Here is a 19,027-nt window from a genome sequence, read left to right as displayed (position 1 = left end):
ACGCTACACCCCCTTGTAAACAGCTTCGCGTGTTTCTATTGGCTCGTAAGTTGCTATAGAGCTTAGTTTTATCACTCCCTCACACACAGGTTCGCTTGTCACGCTAGTGAATTCGAACTGACTGGCAAAATAGTGGGTTGGGCGGAGGCAAATAAGATGAGTTTTTTTCCTTCTCGTTTTCTCGTACGCTGCTCGCGACTCGCCAGCCGTGCTTAGCAGTTGTTCAAGTGTCAATTTATTTTTCCTCTACTTTTTTACTTCTTATCTCTGGTAATATGTGCATTCCTTCACAAGCATCTTACTGACAAGTCTGGGGTGTGTTATAATAATATAATTATGTTTATTTTCCATTTAAGCTGAATTGCTACTAAAATTGTAATGACTAGACGTGAAAGAAAATGAGCATCAGACAGAACTTGGAGTACTTTGACCTCTTGCTTCTTTGCCAACCCCCATGAAATGCCCTGCAATACTTTTCATCTAGTTCCACTTTATCAAAGCTTATTTTGTGTCTCATTCTGATCCAGGGCAGGAGTGGGACTGATTTTCAGCCCAGGAATGTCATCTGAGCGGCCCATGTATGTGGCCCCTATGTAGTCCATACATTCACTTGGAATGTCCACAATGCCAATCCCACAGTTTAAACTCTTTTCACTATTTATTTTCAAACATATTGTACAGTCGGTAGCAACTACAACATAAATTAAATAATTATGTGCAAAAAGTAATAATAATAAAATGCCTAAAATAAATATAAATAAACTTACAAATAGTTTAAATAGTGAACAGTGAATGAACTACACTCTTAGAAGAAACAGTTCTATAAAGAACCTTAAAGGGTTCTATTGGGCGCTTAATATTTGAAACCCCTAAAAGTCCTTTACTGAAATTATTATGGATATGTGCAATAACTATTTCATATTATTGACAGCTTAAAATACCACAGTAGAATTAAAGTTTTAACAAGATAGGTAATGTTCATCACAACAAACTGATCAGTAAAGCCAGTCTGAAAGTTTAAAATAGTTATCAGTTTGAAATTTGAAGGTACTGTGCAGTTTTAAGAAAGAAAGACAGATAGATAGGTTGCCAATACTTGTAGAGTTGACTAGATGATAGACAGACAGACAGACAGACAGATAGATAGAAAGAAAGAAAGAATGAATACCAGTAATTGTAGATTTAGGGTGCATTCACACATACTGCGACTGGAGACCATTCTTTTTAAATGAGAGCTGGCAACTTCCGGTGACATTAGCAACAGTGACCATTGGCAACTAAATGTGGGTGTGTCCAGCAACTTTGAAAGTTGAGAAAAGTTTAACTTTATGCAAATTTGGAGCAACTTGGTGCAGCGACAACCAATGGGAGTGAAGGCAGTAGAGTGCACGTGATCCGTAGCCACCCGTGCTCACTAACAGAACAGCGCCATTACAGCAGTAGCCAATTACCTTAGCTTAGCTTAGGATCTTAGCTGGTTTAAAGCTAAACAAATAATAATAAAAGAAATAATAATGAAACACACTCACTTTTGTTGCAATTGAGCAAAATCCTAGTGTACCTCCTATCTTGGGTGAAGTGTCTAGCTTGTCACTGCTTCGGTGCCTGGGAACGAGCAGCACCAAGCCAGACACCTCACCCAGGAAACACAGAGGCTACAGCCGAAGAGCTGTGGTCCGGTTCCTGGTCACCATCGAACTTATAGTGAATGACAACCTGATGGTGATGCTCACTTACTGAGATAAGAGCTACACCTGGATTTTGCTAAAAAAAATGAGTGTGTTTCATTATTATTATTTATCTTTAAGCATGCTAAGGCCATAAGCTAAAGCAATAAGCTAAGCTAACTGGCACTTGCGTTTTTGCCACAGATAGATGGCCACAATGGAAAAAAGCACATACTGCTTCTCCTTCTTCTTGTAGGATGTTATGCATATATAGACTGATGAATTTTATAAAAGATCGCTCTCCCTCCAGAATGTTTATTTTTAGCGACAAGATAACTGGTTTGTTGTAAAAAGTGGAATGTTAGTTGTGCCATCCATGTTACTATGGCAACCAGCAATAGGAACGCCTACTGACGACTTCATAGTACATTGACTGGTGACTTACAGTGAATAAATCGCTGTATGTGTGAACTCACCATTAGAGGGATAGCAAGTGTGCCATACTTCTAGAATTGTATAGATAGATAGGGTGCCAATACTTGTAGAGCTAGAGAGTTGCTAGGGTGCTACTACTTGTAGACCTGGATAAATAGATAGGGTGATAATACTTCTAGAGTTGAATAGATATATTTGATTAAATAGATAGATAGATAGATAGATAGATAGATAGATAGATAGATAGATAGATAGATAGATGAAGCAAGAGTCTCTGTTACAGGTACATTGACAGATTGAGAGATAGCAAAGAGGGGCATCAGGCTGTCTGCACACAGGCATGTGTGAGTTTTGACAGGTGGACTTTGAAATCTTGAGCATTCCGAGCCAAGCTCTGAACATTCCGTCAATGTAAGTATATGCTAGTTTGGGGGATTTTTCATTTTCCACTATGGGAATACTGGGTGTCCGATAGAGCATGACCAGCCTGATCAGCCTGAAGGATTATGCTGAGTTTGGTGGAAGTATCTTGAAAGCTCCTGGAAAGCAAGGTGTTATAACAGTCAGAATTTTTTTATGCAAGTCAATAGGAATTTTGGCCACTTTGAGCTTCACTACTGAGAATTCCGCAACTCTGATCAATTAGAAAAATCATAGCAACTCGAGTCAGGCTGAAGGTTTGGTGCATGTAGCTTGAATGGTCTGGGAGGAGTAGCAATTATAAAGCAAAACAGTATATTCGCTTTCTCAAGCCAAGATAATAATAATAATAATAATAATAATAATAATAACAACAACAACTAAATAGGTCAAGTTTGTCATGACAAACTTTGATGTTGGCTTGACAAAGCAAGTCTGAAACTTTAAAATTAGTTATCAATTTGAAATCTGAAGCTAATGTGGGGCCAATACATCTAGAGTTGGATAACTGGACAAATAGGGTTCCACTACTTTTAGAGTTGGACAGATAGGGTGCCAAAACTTTATAACCCTTAACTACTTCACTGAGATAGATGTAAAAACAGGAGAGCAGCGAGGTGATACAGCGAGCAGACATCTAATTCTGTTTGCTCACTGGCTATAACTTCGCATTCTCATTCCACACTACAGACGATGTAGTGGTACACTACAGTGTAAAATCAGAAAAAAATCATGAAAAGCATTTTAAAAAACAAAACAAAACAAAACAAACAGAAAAAACAAACATAAAATAAACCATATTGAACTTCCAGCCAGTGACCAGGAGTTGTGTGGCATTTTGATGTGATGTCAGGTAGCGCGTTTTCCCTGTTTACAGCAATCTTTTATTATTGCCTGGTATATTGTGGCCAAGTTACAGCAATGTTACAGCACGACTAAAATATACTGTAAAATATTCCCACTCAATCAAAATTACCCAGAATGCGATGTAATCTAAGGTATTTTACTGTATTGTTGAATTGTGGTATGTACTGTAGGATTTTACAGTACTGTGCAGCTAAATCTACAGTGACATCTAACAGTGTAGACCTGGTTTATACACATCGCATTTCTGAATTTTTGCCAGAAATGTCCAGAAAATGGCATTATTCCGTATGGCCCCATAGAGAATAATAGGAAATATTGGACCCTCCCTAACTCCCACAACTTTAGTGACACAGACATGAATGACATGTCCAAGTGTTCGGCTTGGTCCAGAGAACAGGAAATCCCATTTGGGAATGGATCCCACATGCATGTTTCATGGAATTACCCATCTGAATTCCCAATACACAATAATGTAAAATATTTTTTTAATAAAATTTAAAAAAAAAAAAAAGAGTATAATGGGCAAACAGAGACACTGTTTTAGATTTACTATCTCCATATGAAATATTTTACACCTAATAAGTTTTACTTAAGCACTATTCAGATGGGACTAGTTTTCTAAACATAGTTTGACTTACAATTATTATCACCCGACATCTGTGATAAAATGTACCGATCCGGATGGGACTAACATCTGCGTGTTTATTGCAGAGGTGTGTCTGTTTTGAACATCAGGGCGTTGCAGAAGATCACATGCTCTGGATGCGTTCATTGTGTGTATAAGTACTTTTAAATTTAAAAAGTGAAATTTCTTAATGTATTGATTTAATTTAATTTTATTAAAATTAGTTCTTTAAAAAAACATACTGAAATAAAATTCACATGATTTTAGAGAACTGGCTGCTTGTAATAAACCCACTGAAATAAAGACGTGATTACTTATATAATTAAAACATTATATAATTGAGTGCAGAAATGAAGGTGAGTAATCACCTGACACTGATATTACAGTGGCCAGTCTTAACAATTTACGTGATTTGGCTCTTCTTGTTAATTTTATTTTTTTATTTCTTCACTGGATAGCAAAACCATCTACATTCATATTGAATTGCATGCAGCAAGCAGAAAATGCGTGGATAAAAGCTTCTACTGTAGTTCATGTTGGCCAGAACACACAAGGAAAAGTGTTGTGAAAAAAATATAATCTGCAATCACAGACCTTCGCATTGGATGGGATTATATTTCTCAGAGGATCACTGAGTTTGGCAAAAAACAGCAGATAATTCACTCTTTAATTTTTACAGAGGTTGTGTGAGGAAAAACACAGATTTGACAGATTCGGACAGGATTAAAATCGCGAAGTATGTCTCTGAAATGCAAATTTCTCTAACATGCCCCTGGAAAACTAGTCCCATCCGAATAGGACTTTAGACACACAGATCATACCTCAAATCACTCAGAATCTTCGGGATATGTGTGCGATTACTTTCCTCACCATTCCCACGTTTGTCCAATGTGAAATTCTTGATGAAATATCCCACATACAGAATCACTGAGAAATCAATAGTAAGAAACAAGAGGCCATAAACTAATCACCAACTACGGTAGCCATGTCATACATCAAAACAATCGGCTCAGTGAAGAAAATTGCAATATGGGGGTTGACAATATCCTCAACTCAGTGTGCAGAAATGCATTACGGGTATTTTAGTGATGACACAAACATGTTAACCCTCAAAATAAGTGGAATCACAAATCTACCTCAACATTGACGTGACATATCAAAACACTCAGCTCAATGAGGAGAATTGCATTATGGGTTTTCTAGTGATTTCACATGTACAACTGCATGTATGTGCTGAATGAGGCAATTTGCATTTTTTGGGGATGACAATACCCACAACTCAGTATGCAGAAATGCTTTATGGGTATTTTAGTGTTGTCACGTGCATGTTAATCCCCAAAATAAGTGGAATCACAAAACCGCAATACGTAGCTCCCCCTACTGACCGGCATGTGCAGCTGCATGTTGTTGAATTTTGCACCGCCAACACCACTCACATTTTCTTCAGAAAATGTTAATTTTTTATTTAAATTTTAATATATAAAAATATTTTTATTATATCACAGTAATTAGCCAGTGATTCTTTTTGATTTATAAAATAATTATATTATTATGTATTTTGCCTTGTAGCTGACACTACATCATAACTACGTTGCTTCCTGACCATTCACATTCAAGAATCCAAAGGTGCAGGAGTACATACAATTAATAGTTTCAAGTAAAATATTGAAACCTGGAATTACATATTTCAGTGGAATATGAATTAAATGTGATTATTTAAATGTGATTTTTTTCCCTTTTCGAGCAACCATACTAGAGAAATCTATAGCTTTTCCTGTGGTTGAGATACAGTATGTGCAAAAAAAAAAAAAAATTCTTTCAGTTCAGCAAAGCTTATAGTTTTCAGAAATATATAAAGAAGGGTCACCACATATTTATTAGAATTATAAGCACATGATACTAAATGAAATGCCACAGCAGCAGACACTTGAAAGTAAAAAAATATTTTTTTTGCTTAACTTTCATTTGCCATTGTTTGCTTCCATGCAGTTTGGAATGACAGGTTTGTGCCTTTACTGCCTGTATTAATAATTTTATCCTCATCTGACATAGCTTATATTATGTGCTTATTAGTATATACATCAAACACAGTAAAAAGCACAATGAAAACCCAGATTTCACTTTACAAATTGATTGGAAATACTCAACATTATCCAATAGCTGGTGAGTTTGATAGAGAATAGAATTTATTTTGATAGAGATAAAACTGTTAAATACAGTTGGGTCCATGAGTATTTGGACAGTGAAAAAAACTTTTCTGATTTTTTCCTCTGTACACCACCATGGATTTGAAATGAAGAAATCAAGATGTGATTGAAGTGTAGACTTTCAACTTTACTTCAAGGGGTTTATCGGAAATATTTCATTACCATTTAGGAATTACAGTAATTTTTTTACATTGTCCCTCCATTTTCACAGGCTCAAATGTAATTGGACAATTAACTGATAAGCAGAGTCATGGCCAGATGTGACCTGTTTCCTAATTTTCTCATGAAAAAGTAAGGAGATAAAAGGTCTGAAGTTGATTCTAAGTGTTGAATTTGCTGTTCATGGGAACTCTCAATATGAGATCCAAAGAGCTGTCAATGCAAGTGAATGGGCCATCATTAATCTGAAAAAATTAAACAGACCTATCAGAGAGATAATCAATATTATTCACATCACCTGTCAGTCGCTTTAATGTTATGTCTGATTGTTGTATATATTTATGCATGTATGTACAGTCAAATGAAAAAATAAGTGCACCCCATGGAAATTGTTGACTTTTTTGACATATCTGGACAAGCAAAGATTTGATCATCTTTAAAACAGTGCCTATTAATGAAATTGATATACTTGAACAAAACCACAAGGATAACTAGCCTTTTAAATCATTTATTCAACAGAATTATCAATAAATGTGATATCCCTCTGTGGAAAAAATAAGTTCACCCTTGGCCTCAGAAGCTAGCATTGTCCCCTTTAGCAGAAATAACTTCTTGTACGCATTTTGCATAATTGTCCACCAGGCTTGCTTGAATTTTTTTTTAACCACTCTGCCATGCAATATTCTTTCAGTTGCAAGATGTTTTTTTTTTTTTTTTTTTTTTTTTTTTTCTAATGTACTGCCCGTTTCAAAAGCCCCACAACATTTCAATGGGATTCAAATCCGGGCTTTGACTAGGCCATTCCATAACCCTCCATTTCTTCTTTTTGAGCCATTCCTTGGTGGATTTGCTAGTGTGCTTAGGATCATTATCTTGTTGAAAGGTCCACTTTCAGTTCAACCTCAACTTTCGGACATGGCCTCACATTATCTTCAAGCACTCTTTGATATGATCCAGAATTTATAGTTGAATCAATGAATGCAAGCTGTCCAGCCTCTTAGGCAGCGAAGCAATCCCAAACCATTACAGTTCCACCACCATTTTTCAAAGTTGGTATGAGGTGCTTCTCTGGCTGTCTTTGGTCTGCACCAAACATGTCTGCTGTTACTGTGGCCAAACAACTCTATCTTTGATTTGTCTGTACAGAGCACATTATTCCAAAAAGGCCTGGTCTTTGCCTATATGTTCATTGGCAAAATGTAGTCTTGCAAAGGCTATTTCCTGGCATGCCTCCAATGCAGGTCAAATTTGTGCAATCTCTTTCTGATTGTAGAAGCATGCACTTTTACACCAACAGTTGCAAGGCTTACTAGCAGATTCTGTGATTAAATTTTGGGGCTCTTGGGGACTTTTTGCATCACACGGTCTTGGGCTGAAGTTTCTGGGACGGCCAGTCCTGGACAAATTGGCAGCAATTTGAAATTGACAACAATCAACTATTTCCATGGGGTGTACTTATTTTTTCATATGACTGTATGTATGTATGTGTAGACAGTTATTAGCCATAACATTAAAATCACTGAGAGATGAAGTGAATAACAATGATTATGTTACTACAATGGCACCTACCAAGGGGTGGGATATATTAGGCAGCAAGTGTACAGACAGTTTTCACAGTTGACGTATTGTAAGCAGGAAAAATGGGCAAGTGTAAGGATCTGAGCAACAAAGGTCAAATTGTGATGACTGGGTCAGAGCATCTCCAGAACAGCAGGTCTTGTGGGGTGTTCCCGGTCTGAAGTGGTTAATACCTATGAAAAGTGGTACAAGAAAGGACAACTGGTGTACCGGTGACAGGGTCATGAGCACCCAAGGCTCAGTAATACTTATGGCAAGCAAAGGCTAGACCGTCTGGTCCGATCATATAGGAATGCTTCTGTAGCACAAATTGCTGAAAATGTTAATGCTGGCTATGGTAGAAAAGTGTCAGAACACAAACTGCATCGCAGCTTGCTGCATATGGGGTTGCGTAGACGCAGAGCAGTCAGAGTGCCCATGCTGACCTCTATCCACCGCTGAAAGCACCTACAATGGACATGTGAGCATCAGAATTTGAGTATGGAGCAATAGAAGAAGGTGGCCTGGTCTGATGAATCATGTTTTCTTTTACATCATGTGGATAGCCGACTATGGGAAGAGGGCAAGCCAGCGGAAGCAGCATGATGCTCTGGGCAATGTTCTGCTGGGAAACCTTGGGTCCTGGCATTCATGTGGATGCTACTTTGATATGTACCATCTACCTAAACATTGCAGCAGACCAAATACACCCCTTCATGGCAATGGTATTCCCTAATAGCAGTGGCCTCTTTTAGCAAGATAATGTGCCCTGCAACACTGCAAAATTGGTCAAGAATGGTTTGAGGAACATGACAAAGAATTCAAATTGTTGACTTGACCTCCAAATTCCCTAGCTCTCAATTAGAGCGAGCATCTGTGGGATCTGTGGACAAACGAGTGCGATCCATGGAGGTCCCACCTCGCAACTGACAGAACTTAAAGGATCTGATGAAACCGTCTTGGTGCCAGATACTGTACCACAGCAGACCTTCAGAGGTCTTATATAGTCCAGAGTCCAAGGTGTGGCACAAAGGGTACCCACACAATATTAGGCAGGTGGGTTTAATGTTATGGGTGATTGGTATGTGTGTATGTGTGTGTGTATATACAATGGGGAAATCAGTACTGAACGCATCAACATTTTTTTCAGTAGATACATTTCCAATGAGGCTACTCACATGAAATTTTCACCATACATCAGTATTAACTCAAGATATCTGGAAATATAAAGAATTCACAACATTAAAGTCCATAAATAAATTTATGCGTAATAAAGTGGAGAATAGTCAGAAGAGTAGCCTAAGAGCCAAGGACCACTTGGAAAGAGCTCCAGACACACTTGGAGGCAGCAGGTGCCATTATCACAGAGAAAACAATAGGCAATGCACTCCACTGCTCACGCTCACCCCGCAAGACTACATTACTATAGAAAAGGTATGTCAAAGCTTGTTTGCTACAACTCATTTGGGCAAGCCTATGAAGTACTGGGAGAGTGTAGTCTGGCCAGACGAGAGCAAAAATTTAACGTTTTGGCTGTCATAGTACAAACGATGTTTGGAGAAGAAATGGCACTGCCCATCACCCTAAAAACACTATACCAACAGTGAAGTTTGGAGGTGGAAGCATTATGGTGTGGGGCTATTTTTCATCGCATGGTACTGTCAGACTTCATATAATTGAAGGAATGATGAATGGAGCCCTTTACTGGGAGATTCTTAAGAAGAATCTGCTGCCATCCACCAGGATGATGAAGATGAGACATGGGTGGATCCAAAGCATACAGCAAAGGAAACTCTCAATTGGTTTCAGAAAAAAAAAAAAATCAAGGTGTTAGAATGGCCTAGTCAATAACAGTAATGCTGTGCCCTGATCATTTTGTTGCCCGATTAACTTTCACGGGAATAGGACACCTAATAAAAGCTGCCACCCACGCCACCTGTCACACTCTTCACCCTCCTGCCATCTGGAAAAGGGTACCGAAGCATTCGGGCCCTCACAAACAGACTGTGTAACAGCTTCTTCCCACAGTCATCAGACTCCTCAATACTCAGAGACTATACTGACACACACACACACACTCTCTGAACTGAACACCATCCCACTCCCATTTAAATATTTGCACATTCCTGCATTGACACTGTTGCATTTTTTGCTGCTATTGTATTATAAAAAATATAATATCTAATTTATTGTCACTATATACACTTTATATACACTTTACCTGGCTGCTACCACAATAACTGCTATGTCCATGTTTGGTATAAGCTAATCTGCTGAATACTAAGTCATAGCATGTTATGTTTACATTTATACCATTTTTAAATTATATTGTTACTCCTTAGCACCCATCTTTTGCACTACATGTTATATCAGACACTTCCACACTAAAACTGTGTACTGTTCGGCACTTCACTGTCATTTACTGTGCCTATTGTCCAGTTTTAGTAGTACTGTACTGTCCTGCATTGTTATCACACATCTGCGCATGCACTTTATGTAGAATGTTTGTGGATCGTATTAGTTCTGTGTCGTCTCATGTGGTTAGTGTGTTGTTTTATGTAGCACCATGGTCCTAGTGGAACGTTGTTTCGTTTCCCTGTGTACTGTACCAACTGTATATGGTTGAAATGACAATAAAACCACTTGAACCTGCAGTCACAATTTCCTCAGTACTGTACTATCACCCACCCCCCATTGTTCAGGAACTCATTATTCCATTTCTGATTGTCATGTCTGTGAATCTTGTTCAGTTTGTCTCAGTTGTTGAATATTTTTATGTTCTTACAAATATTTACACGTCAAGTTTGCTGGAAATAAAAGCAGTTAAAATTGAGGAAATATTTTTTTTGCTGAGTATAGGTGGTCAGAGCAATTTATTGTTTAAACAATCAATCAATCTAACAGGGCACACCTGGGTAACAAAAACACTTGTCAGTCACATGTTCCAATATATTTGCTCACCTACAAATTGGATTGTCTAATACAAAATGTGCTATGTTCGATCTTGTTTAACAGATCTATATATAAATACCAGGAAATAAAAGCTGAAATTCTAAACTCTCATTCACGTTTTGATCTCAAACCCAAATGTCTTCAGCCTACAGCAAAAACAAAAGTGGCCTTGCCGTTTCAATAGTTTCAGAGGGGACAGTACGTGTCATGTTGGATGAAGTGTGTCTAACAAACGAATAAATAGTTTTTCCTGGTGTCAAATTTGTGGTTGAATGTCATGTAGAGCATTAACATGTTTAATACTCGAGTTAAATGGCACTTCCTCTCCTTCTCAACATTTATCAACCTAACCTGCATCTAGCACACCTGTAGCATACACACAATTATCTCTGACAGGAAGTTTTTCCTGAACTGGGAAAATAATGTTTACTTGAAATTAGCTAACAATACGAGAGTATGGGCAATTTAACTTGACTATAGTGAAAATTACAACCACTATTCTTAACCTTCCAAAAGTGTAACAATAAAGGTACATCTCAAAAATAAGAATATTTTCACATAAATTAATTTTAAAAAGTACAGCTTTCAGATATTCTAGATTAATTACACGTAAAGTGAAATATTTCAAGCTTTTCTTTTTTTAATCTTCATGATTACAGCTAATCAATATTAGAATAAAGAATTTCATTGCAACAAAAAAGGCTTGAAATATTTCAGTTTGTGTAATGAATCTAGAATACATGAAAATTCCATTTTCTGAAATGAATTATGGGGTGGGGGGGATGAAATTTTCCACAATATTCTACTTTTTTTTTTTTGATGCACCTGTATAATAAAAGCTTATTTTTGTCAAGTACGCTTTCAAATTTTTTATTAAGAATTCTTGACAGCCTTCAACAAATGTGTATCACAAACATTTATTGACATAATTTAACACTACCTTTAGATTTCCATTAGGAGGGAGGATTCAGTTCTCAGTGCAAAGAAATGCATTTTAATTGTGTGCATATACACTACAGATGCAGTACAGATTAAAAACTGGAGTATTACTCTATTAAAAAGTGAACTTCAGAAATGCATTAAATATAAAATCCAACGTGAATTCAGCATTAATAAAACTGCTGCAGTAATGCAGCCATCTAGGCTGGTACATGTTATGAAGCAACAATGTTCATAGTTATTTTAGTTTTTTCTGCACCAGGGTCCAAAAGGGTGAAGCTTGGGCATAACAGCATAGAACAACAGTAATAAATCAGTAAGGGGGAAGCCAAAGAAGGCTAAATTACACATAAATGAGCACCCCTATAGATTAAGTGAAACAGGATGTGGCAGATGAACAGATCACTACCAACACTTATCCCAACACAAGAATCAACAAGGCAAGAAAAATGTACCATATAGCCTGCCATTATGCAAAGACCATCGCCGCAATCATTATCCTAGTATTTCATGGTCACCATGTCAAACAAATACCATGCACAAATGGATATTCCTTTCCTCTGGTGCCAGTTAAGTCATTAACGATTTATTTGGGCAGCAAAGCCGAGTGAGGGAAAGTGACATCTGGTCAGATCCCTCTGGTGGAATTAGCAGGTCATCGTGAGGAGCTACGCTCTTTGCTCACGCAGTCATCTTGGCTTGTGCTGTCACCATTTTCCATTACAACACAGGTTCTTCGCTTCTTCCTGCGGTGAGTCATGGCATCAACCTCAGTGCCTGATTCAGCCTTCAGAGTAAAGAAAGAGTAAATCACATACAATTCACAGTAACACAATAGAAGATAACATTGTGTATGGGCATCTTATGTCTACTGGGGTAGAAAGTAAATTTCACTAAAAATACAAATTAAACAAATCATTCACATACAGCAAACAGCAGAATCGTTACAACATTCTGTAATGAAACAAAAGTGTTACAGTGTTAAGTCTCTGTGTACTGTAGTGCACAAACTATACCTAAAATGATTTCACACATAGTTTAGGCCAGGGCTGCTCATTACATAGATCACAACTGACCAGTCGATCGCAAGACGACCATCTTATTTAATAGGTCAAAAACAGAGTGAGAGAAATTACACGGTGTCAAGCGGGGGCGTGGTCAAGCATCAGCTGCGGCCAGAGTAGTGGCAAGTCGAATCGGCAGGTAACGTGATGATTCTCACCTCTGTCTTATTATAATTAGTCTTCTTATTTGTGATTATTGTGACTAAGTGACTCCCATTAAATAAAAACAAAAAGAGAGAGAGAGCTACTACTACTTGGCAGAACTCACGAAACGCATGCGTGAAAAGCATGAACTTGTACCTGACAGAGTGAAAGCTTGAGGACCCCTTTCCTGTCATTGTGGGTTTTTTTTGTTGCAGTTTCAAAAAGTGCTTAAAAGCACAGGCTGAATAAATGCAAGCCCAGAGCTCGGTTAAAATTCCACATGTCTCGTGAGATCACCTTAATTTCCATAGGCCTAATGATTTATAAAAAGATATCTAAAATGCTCTGCCATCATACAGCAACAGTTAATGCACATTAAGGTTGGAAATTCAAAATGCAGGTAGAGAGGCACAAAAATTTTATTACAATTTTCACCAAGAATGGGAGGAAGATTATGATTCTTTACAATTATGAAATAAATGTGGTATAATTTGTCAAAAACAAAAAAAGTAAGTAAAAAAATCTAACAAACTTCAAATTTTACAGTAGACATGCATATTTTACATGGTGGATCTTACCATAATAAGATGAAAAAGTAGATATCTTGTTATAGAAATATGAGCACCCCTGATTTAGACTGTTTATTTTAATGATCATGACTACCCAAAAATGATGAGGATGTAATTTTAGGTTTGATGATAATGTTTTCTAATATTTAAACAAAATATTTAAGTTGACTTTAGTTAAAACATAAGTAATTACATAATTATCAATCACAGTCAGGATCAGAGTGAGCAAAACTAAGTGATGCGAGAGGAAGAATGAGAGACAAGAACAAGCAAAGTGTTCAAGGAAGAATAATCTAGTCATTACTGAGTATGGTGTTATGACCACATGTCTTTAAAATCTACTCTTCTTTAATTTAACATCATTGTAATGATTGGCACAATGTGGGTAAATTCATTATTAACATTAATAAATGTTAAATGTTGCAAGCCTCTTTTATGACTCTTGTGGGTAAGTACCAGTGCAGACCAATTTAGACCCAGAAGAAACCCAGAGAAAACAATTACTCATTTACCTGTATTGGGGTAACTGACTTCAAAATTATTTGAACACCCATCAGTAGGGTTTGCATATGCAAGACATGCATTATTACTTTAAATGGCTGATAAATCTTGATGATTGGTTCCAATAATCCCAACCTGTCAGATATAAGTGAATAAGAGGCTATGTGAGTGTGATATTGGCGGTGTACAGCACAACATACCTCCGAATCAGAATCAGAGGAACTAGAGGAAGAGGAGGATGAGGAGTCGCTAGAGCTGTCTGAAGCAATGCCTGTGGACTCCTGCAGGTCCACTTTGTCTGCCAGAGAAGTTATATCTGGCCGCTCCTGTTTTAGAATTCTGGAAAAGATTAACTTCAAAATTAAGTACTGAATAAGTTTTAATCTATGCTGTGTAGGCTTCTGGACATATAAACTTCACACCTGTACCACTTCCTGGATAGTTTAGGCCGCCCACGAACAGTCTTGTGCCAAACAATGGGGAAATTTGTGGTACTTGCGAAGTTCTGAGTGACTGCAATGGTAATCTCCAAGTTGAGGACAACATGCCACCAGCCACCTAAAAGACATGACATGGACCCACTCAGTTTATCACTAACAAATGTGTAGAGCTACTGGTTTTGCATTTATCCCAATAATTATATGCTTTAAACACATTGTAACTGATGTGCTGGAATTTTGAAACACAAAATCCAAGAAAATATAGCTACTCCCTTGAATATTTCCTCCAATGCCACAGCGGAAGTTAGATCACCCGAAAGCTAGTGGAAGACAGGGAGCTTCTTGTATTGACAGGAAACATGAAAGACAAGCAGCAAAGCCTCTTTGTGTGGAGAGTGGTTGAATGTTAGTGGATCACATTTATTTAAATTTTTCTTCTTTAAATTAAAATTTTTCTTCTTCTGTTTACAGAGCCTCAGCCACCACACAGGTCAGGGTTTCTCTACTCTATGGCCATTTTATTCAATCAAGACCCCTGCGTTACAGTTTCACATGCCTCTTCTGCATTGAAAAAAAAAGGGACATTGGGGTTATGCAAGTATAAGGAAAAAAAAAAATAATCAGACCCAAGATGAATCAGTAACTGAACTAAATTACTTCAACCCAGGGTTCATAAAGATTCATCATAATTAAATTCCAGGACTTTCAAGGACTTTGTTTTCAAGGACTATACAAGAGGTGTCCATCCATCTATTTACAGGGTAGTGGGGAGCCTATCCCAGGGGACTCAAGGCACGAGGCAGGGGACACCCTGGACATGGTGCCAACCCATCGCAGAGCATAATCAAACACCCATTCACACACTATGGACAATATAGAGATACCAATCAGTGGTAATAACCACTAAGCCACTGTGCCCCACAAGAAGAGAGGTCACTCAAACATATTCTTTATTTGTCCTAGCGACAAATTTAAATACCCCCTACCAGAAAGGGGGGGGAGGGGCGGCGGGGGGGCCTGCAGCTGGAACGCAACAAAGTAAGACCTCATGTTTGCTGGGCAGTACTGGCCACTCTTCTATGGGAAGGTGGCAATGTTTGCCCCAAAACTATTTAGATTTGTCGCTAGGTGCTTTTTGTAAGTAAAAAATAAGTCGCTAAAGGGGTCTGAAAAGTGGACCAGAGCCGTCTCTGTTGCAATAAGTGCGTGAATAGCGGGAAGAGGAGGGAGAGGGGCTGCAGCAGGGTGTCATATTTTGACTGAAAGGATGCATCTGTTGTATTTCTGTTATGTCGAAAATAAACACTTTAAAGTTTTTAGCAATTTTGTATTTATTGACTTCTTATAACTCAAACACTTTTTAAGCAGCACTATAAATAAAATGACTATTTTCAAGGTTTTCCAGTACTTAAATTACAGTACAAAAAGCCAAATTCAAGCACCTTGTACAAACCCTGTCAAACAATAGAGGTGAATGTTACGATATGGACAATTTGTCTGTCAGATGCACTGAAATATAAACTGCAGAAATGCAGTGCCGTATCATATAAAATCCATAACGGTAGATTCAACAGATTCAAAATTTTCTTATATAACCACCTGATTGAGATGTACAGTAATAAACTGCTAGAATTTCAAAATACTTTAAATATATTACCATGACAGCAGTGTAAGCATAGAGCATGTAACAACTATTTCAGGCAGAATTAATCAGTAACTAACCGGGAACAAAGACAGTTTCTCCAGGGCGCTGCAGAATCTCCAGTGGCCTGAATTCAGCAGGCCAGGAAGGTACCTGTGTGCGTGGGTAAATCACACGGAACCAGGTGATAGCTTCATCTTGCTGGTTGCCACCCACTTCTCGCGTCACCTTGATAAGCTCACGTGGTGTGTGTGTGGGGAACAAGCACCAGCGCTTATGACCCTGCACCAGGGCGTTCCATGCACTCGTGCCCAGTGGGTCAATGTGAATGCCCGTGCCAGAGCGTGCAGGGCCCATAACAAACCACCTAAGGGAAAGGACAAGGGAATTGAACAAGTAAAACTTTCAGACACATAAAGTAACAAATAATGCACACTCTCTCTCACCTTAAAACTTTAGTTGTGTTTAGACTTGTAGGATATTGATTATGTGCAATTTATTCTTTATAGTATTTTCTAAAATTTTGATAAAAAAGCTAAATTACAGGTATATTACATGGAATATTATGTGCTGGGGCACTAGGAAACAAACAGATATTCAGGATACACATTTTGACAGATCACTGAAGAAGAAAAAAAAAAAGGAAGAAAAAAACCCCACAAGCCTTCTATGTTACCTGTAAGGTGGTCGGCGCTTTTCTCCAGCAAATTGAAAGAGGTCATCTCTAAAGAAGAGGGGCACCTGATAGTCTTCAAGCAGCTTGCGGCGTTTTGCATGCTCACCGTAACTGCTATCGAAGATATAGAGTGGACTGTCATCATGCGTGGATTCCATATATTCAACATAATACTTCATCTTCATCTTGACTGAGTAGCCATCATTGTCCTCTCCACACTTGAATTTCTGGTTACGGTACTTGCGCTTCAGGCGTTCCAGGGTCCATTTCTCCCTGGCAGGCCACGACGCCTGGCAATTAAGAAGAACTACAGGCTTGTAGGGCTTCTCGAAGCGCTGAATGAACTCTTCTGGGCTCAGGTGCTGGGCATCCACCCGTTCCACATTGTCCTGGGACAGAAGGCAAAATGTCAGTTGTGACATGTGTCTAGAAATGTAAAAGATATGAAGTACAAATGTGGGCAAAGGGGTGAAGAGAAACATCTGCTGTCATTTCAACAGACTTGTGCGATAAAGGTCCCTCCGTAAATATTGGAATGGCAAGGCCAACTCTATTGTTTTCGCTATACATTGAAGGCTTTTTGCGAAATCCAACCTGGCCTCCCAATTCTTATGGCTCATGAGTGGTTAAAGATGATGTAACTCTTGATGGTATCAGCGGAATGAATTCGGACGTCTACAGAAACTTTAAATGTCTGCCAATTTACAAAGAAATGCATACAATCTAATTGGGAGGAACTTTATCATGCAGCAAGACAATGACCCAAAGCACCCTGCCCAACAGAACAAAGGACTTCATCGGGGCAAAAAAGTGAAAGATTTTAGACTGGCCAAATCAATCACCAGACCTTAACCTAAATGAGCATACATTTCACCAACCAAAGAGGAAACTGAGGTGAGAACCCCCCCCCCCCCCCAACAATAAGTGAAAGAAGCTGCAGTAGAAGCCTGAAAAAGCTATGTCAGTGTGTCACTGGCTTGATGCAGTTATTGCAAACAAGGGATATGTAATCAAATATTAAGTATTCATTGTGTGTGTTGGCCTTGGCATTCCAATACTTTTGGAGGGAACTGTGTCAAATCTTTGACAAAAAAATCTTACACACAAACTGGCAGCGATATTCTTATAACTTGAAATGGGTGCAAAATACTTGTGCCACCTTGCGTGCAAACCAGATACTTCTTACATAGAGAAAGACTTAATTAAACGCCAAGGACGATATAAATAAATAAAAAGGATCTAAAACAGACAATGGCAATTTGAGTATACGCTGGAAGAAAATTCTACCCAATTCAATGATTGGATTAATGAATGCTTGCTCAGTTATCCACATTAAATGCACACTAGCTACACGCTAGAGAGAGGCGCTGCGCAGACGCCACCATAGTCTACGTGCAGTAACTAACGTAGCTTAACCACACTGCTGCTGCTAACGCCTCTGGTAAAACCAAACACAACGTTGTCCGAATAATAACGCTGCGTGAACGGATATTTAACGCTGTTCCGAAAACTAGCCAGGATTTCTGGCCAATACTGTGAACACATGCAACAGGTTATCACGAGGGGGAAAACGTGTTCGCAGCTCAGGCTAATGTAAAACGCAGCGTAGCCAGTTAACGTTAGCTGTCTGCGTTGCGCCTCGTCTCTAGCTAGCATTCAGTTACCTTCACTGTCCGGTGCGAAAGATCAAAAGTCTCGAAGTAGTTATGTTTTGTCCAGTCAAGTGAATCCTTTAATTCGGGTCTAGCACTCCGTTTCGCTTCTTTGATTCGTTTCTTACTTTTATGGTTCATTCCTTCTGGGTGTTTCAAGCGGAGTCGCCAGGAAAAAGTGGTTAGCCGGCGAGGCTAGCTCTCCACAACGTACCAGTGAACGAAGCGATAACACTGACTAGCAAACAAGAGTTCAGGAGCTAACGGTTATTCAAGTTTGAAACCACTACCGTATTAATAAAGACAAAACTAAATACTTCGTTCTGTAACAATTACCGGAGGCGGGAAACTTTCTGGTGGGGGGGGAGAAAAAAAAAAACTTGGGTAACCAGATAACAGCAAGAGTCAAATAGACCTGGCTGAAGTCTCCTAGCGGGGCGGGGCTGCACTTTTTGGCGTTGCTGCATGTGACGCTCCGCCCATAATATTTGATAGTTAAGGTCAAAGTCCC

General features: G+C 38.5%; 1 protein-coding gene across 1 annotated transcript; it reads right to left on the bottom strand.

Annotated features, from left to right (window-relative positions):
* Window positions 1-11,743: 11,743 nt before the first annotated feature.
* Window positions 11,744-18,946, bottom strand: jmjd6 (jumonji domain containing 6, arginine demethylase and lysine hydroxylase). The gene is made up of 6 exons (XM_053687983.1): window positions 18,529-18,946; window positions 16,865-17,253; window positions 16,269-16,555; window positions 14,529-14,664; window positions 14,307-14,445; window positions 11,744-12,615 (listed from the first exon to the last, which is right to left on the bottom strand). Exons 1-6 carry the CDS (start codon window positions 18,655-18,657, stop codon window positions 12,484-12,486), a joined length of 1,212 nt encoding a protein of 403 aa, XP_053543958.1. The 5' UTR covers window positions 18,658-18,946; the 3' UTR covers window positions 11,744-12,483.
* Between the last annotated feature and the right edge of the window lie 81 nt (window positions 18,947-19,027).

This window comes from Ictalurus punctatus, chromosome 2 (genome assembly GCF_001660625.3).
Source record: "Ictalurus punctatus breed USDA103 chromosome 2, Coco_2.0, whole genome shotgun sequence".
In the NCBI taxonomy this organism is placed as follows: Eukaryota; Metazoa; Chordata; class Actinopteri; order Siluriformes; family Ictaluridae; genus Ictalurus; species Ictalurus punctatus.
This window is presented reverse-complemented; position numbering and strand designations above follow the sequence as displayed.

What these genes read in the sequence shown, in the direction of transcription:
- jmjd6 (XM_053687983.1), bottom strand. Translation starts at nt 18,657, where the DNA reads ATGAACCATAAAAGTAAGAAACGAATCAAAGAAGCGAAACGGAGTGCT. An exon ending in TTTCGCACCGGACAGTGAAG is followed by an intron (nt 17,254 to 18,528) that starts GTAACTGAATGC and finishes CTTCTGTCCCAG; the next exon opens with GACAATGTGGAACGGGTGGA. An exon ending in CCTCTGATTCTGATTCGGAG is followed by an intron (nt 12,616 to 14,306) that starts GTATGTTGTGCT and finishes TTTACTCTGAAG; the next exon opens with GCTGAATCAGGCACTGAGGT.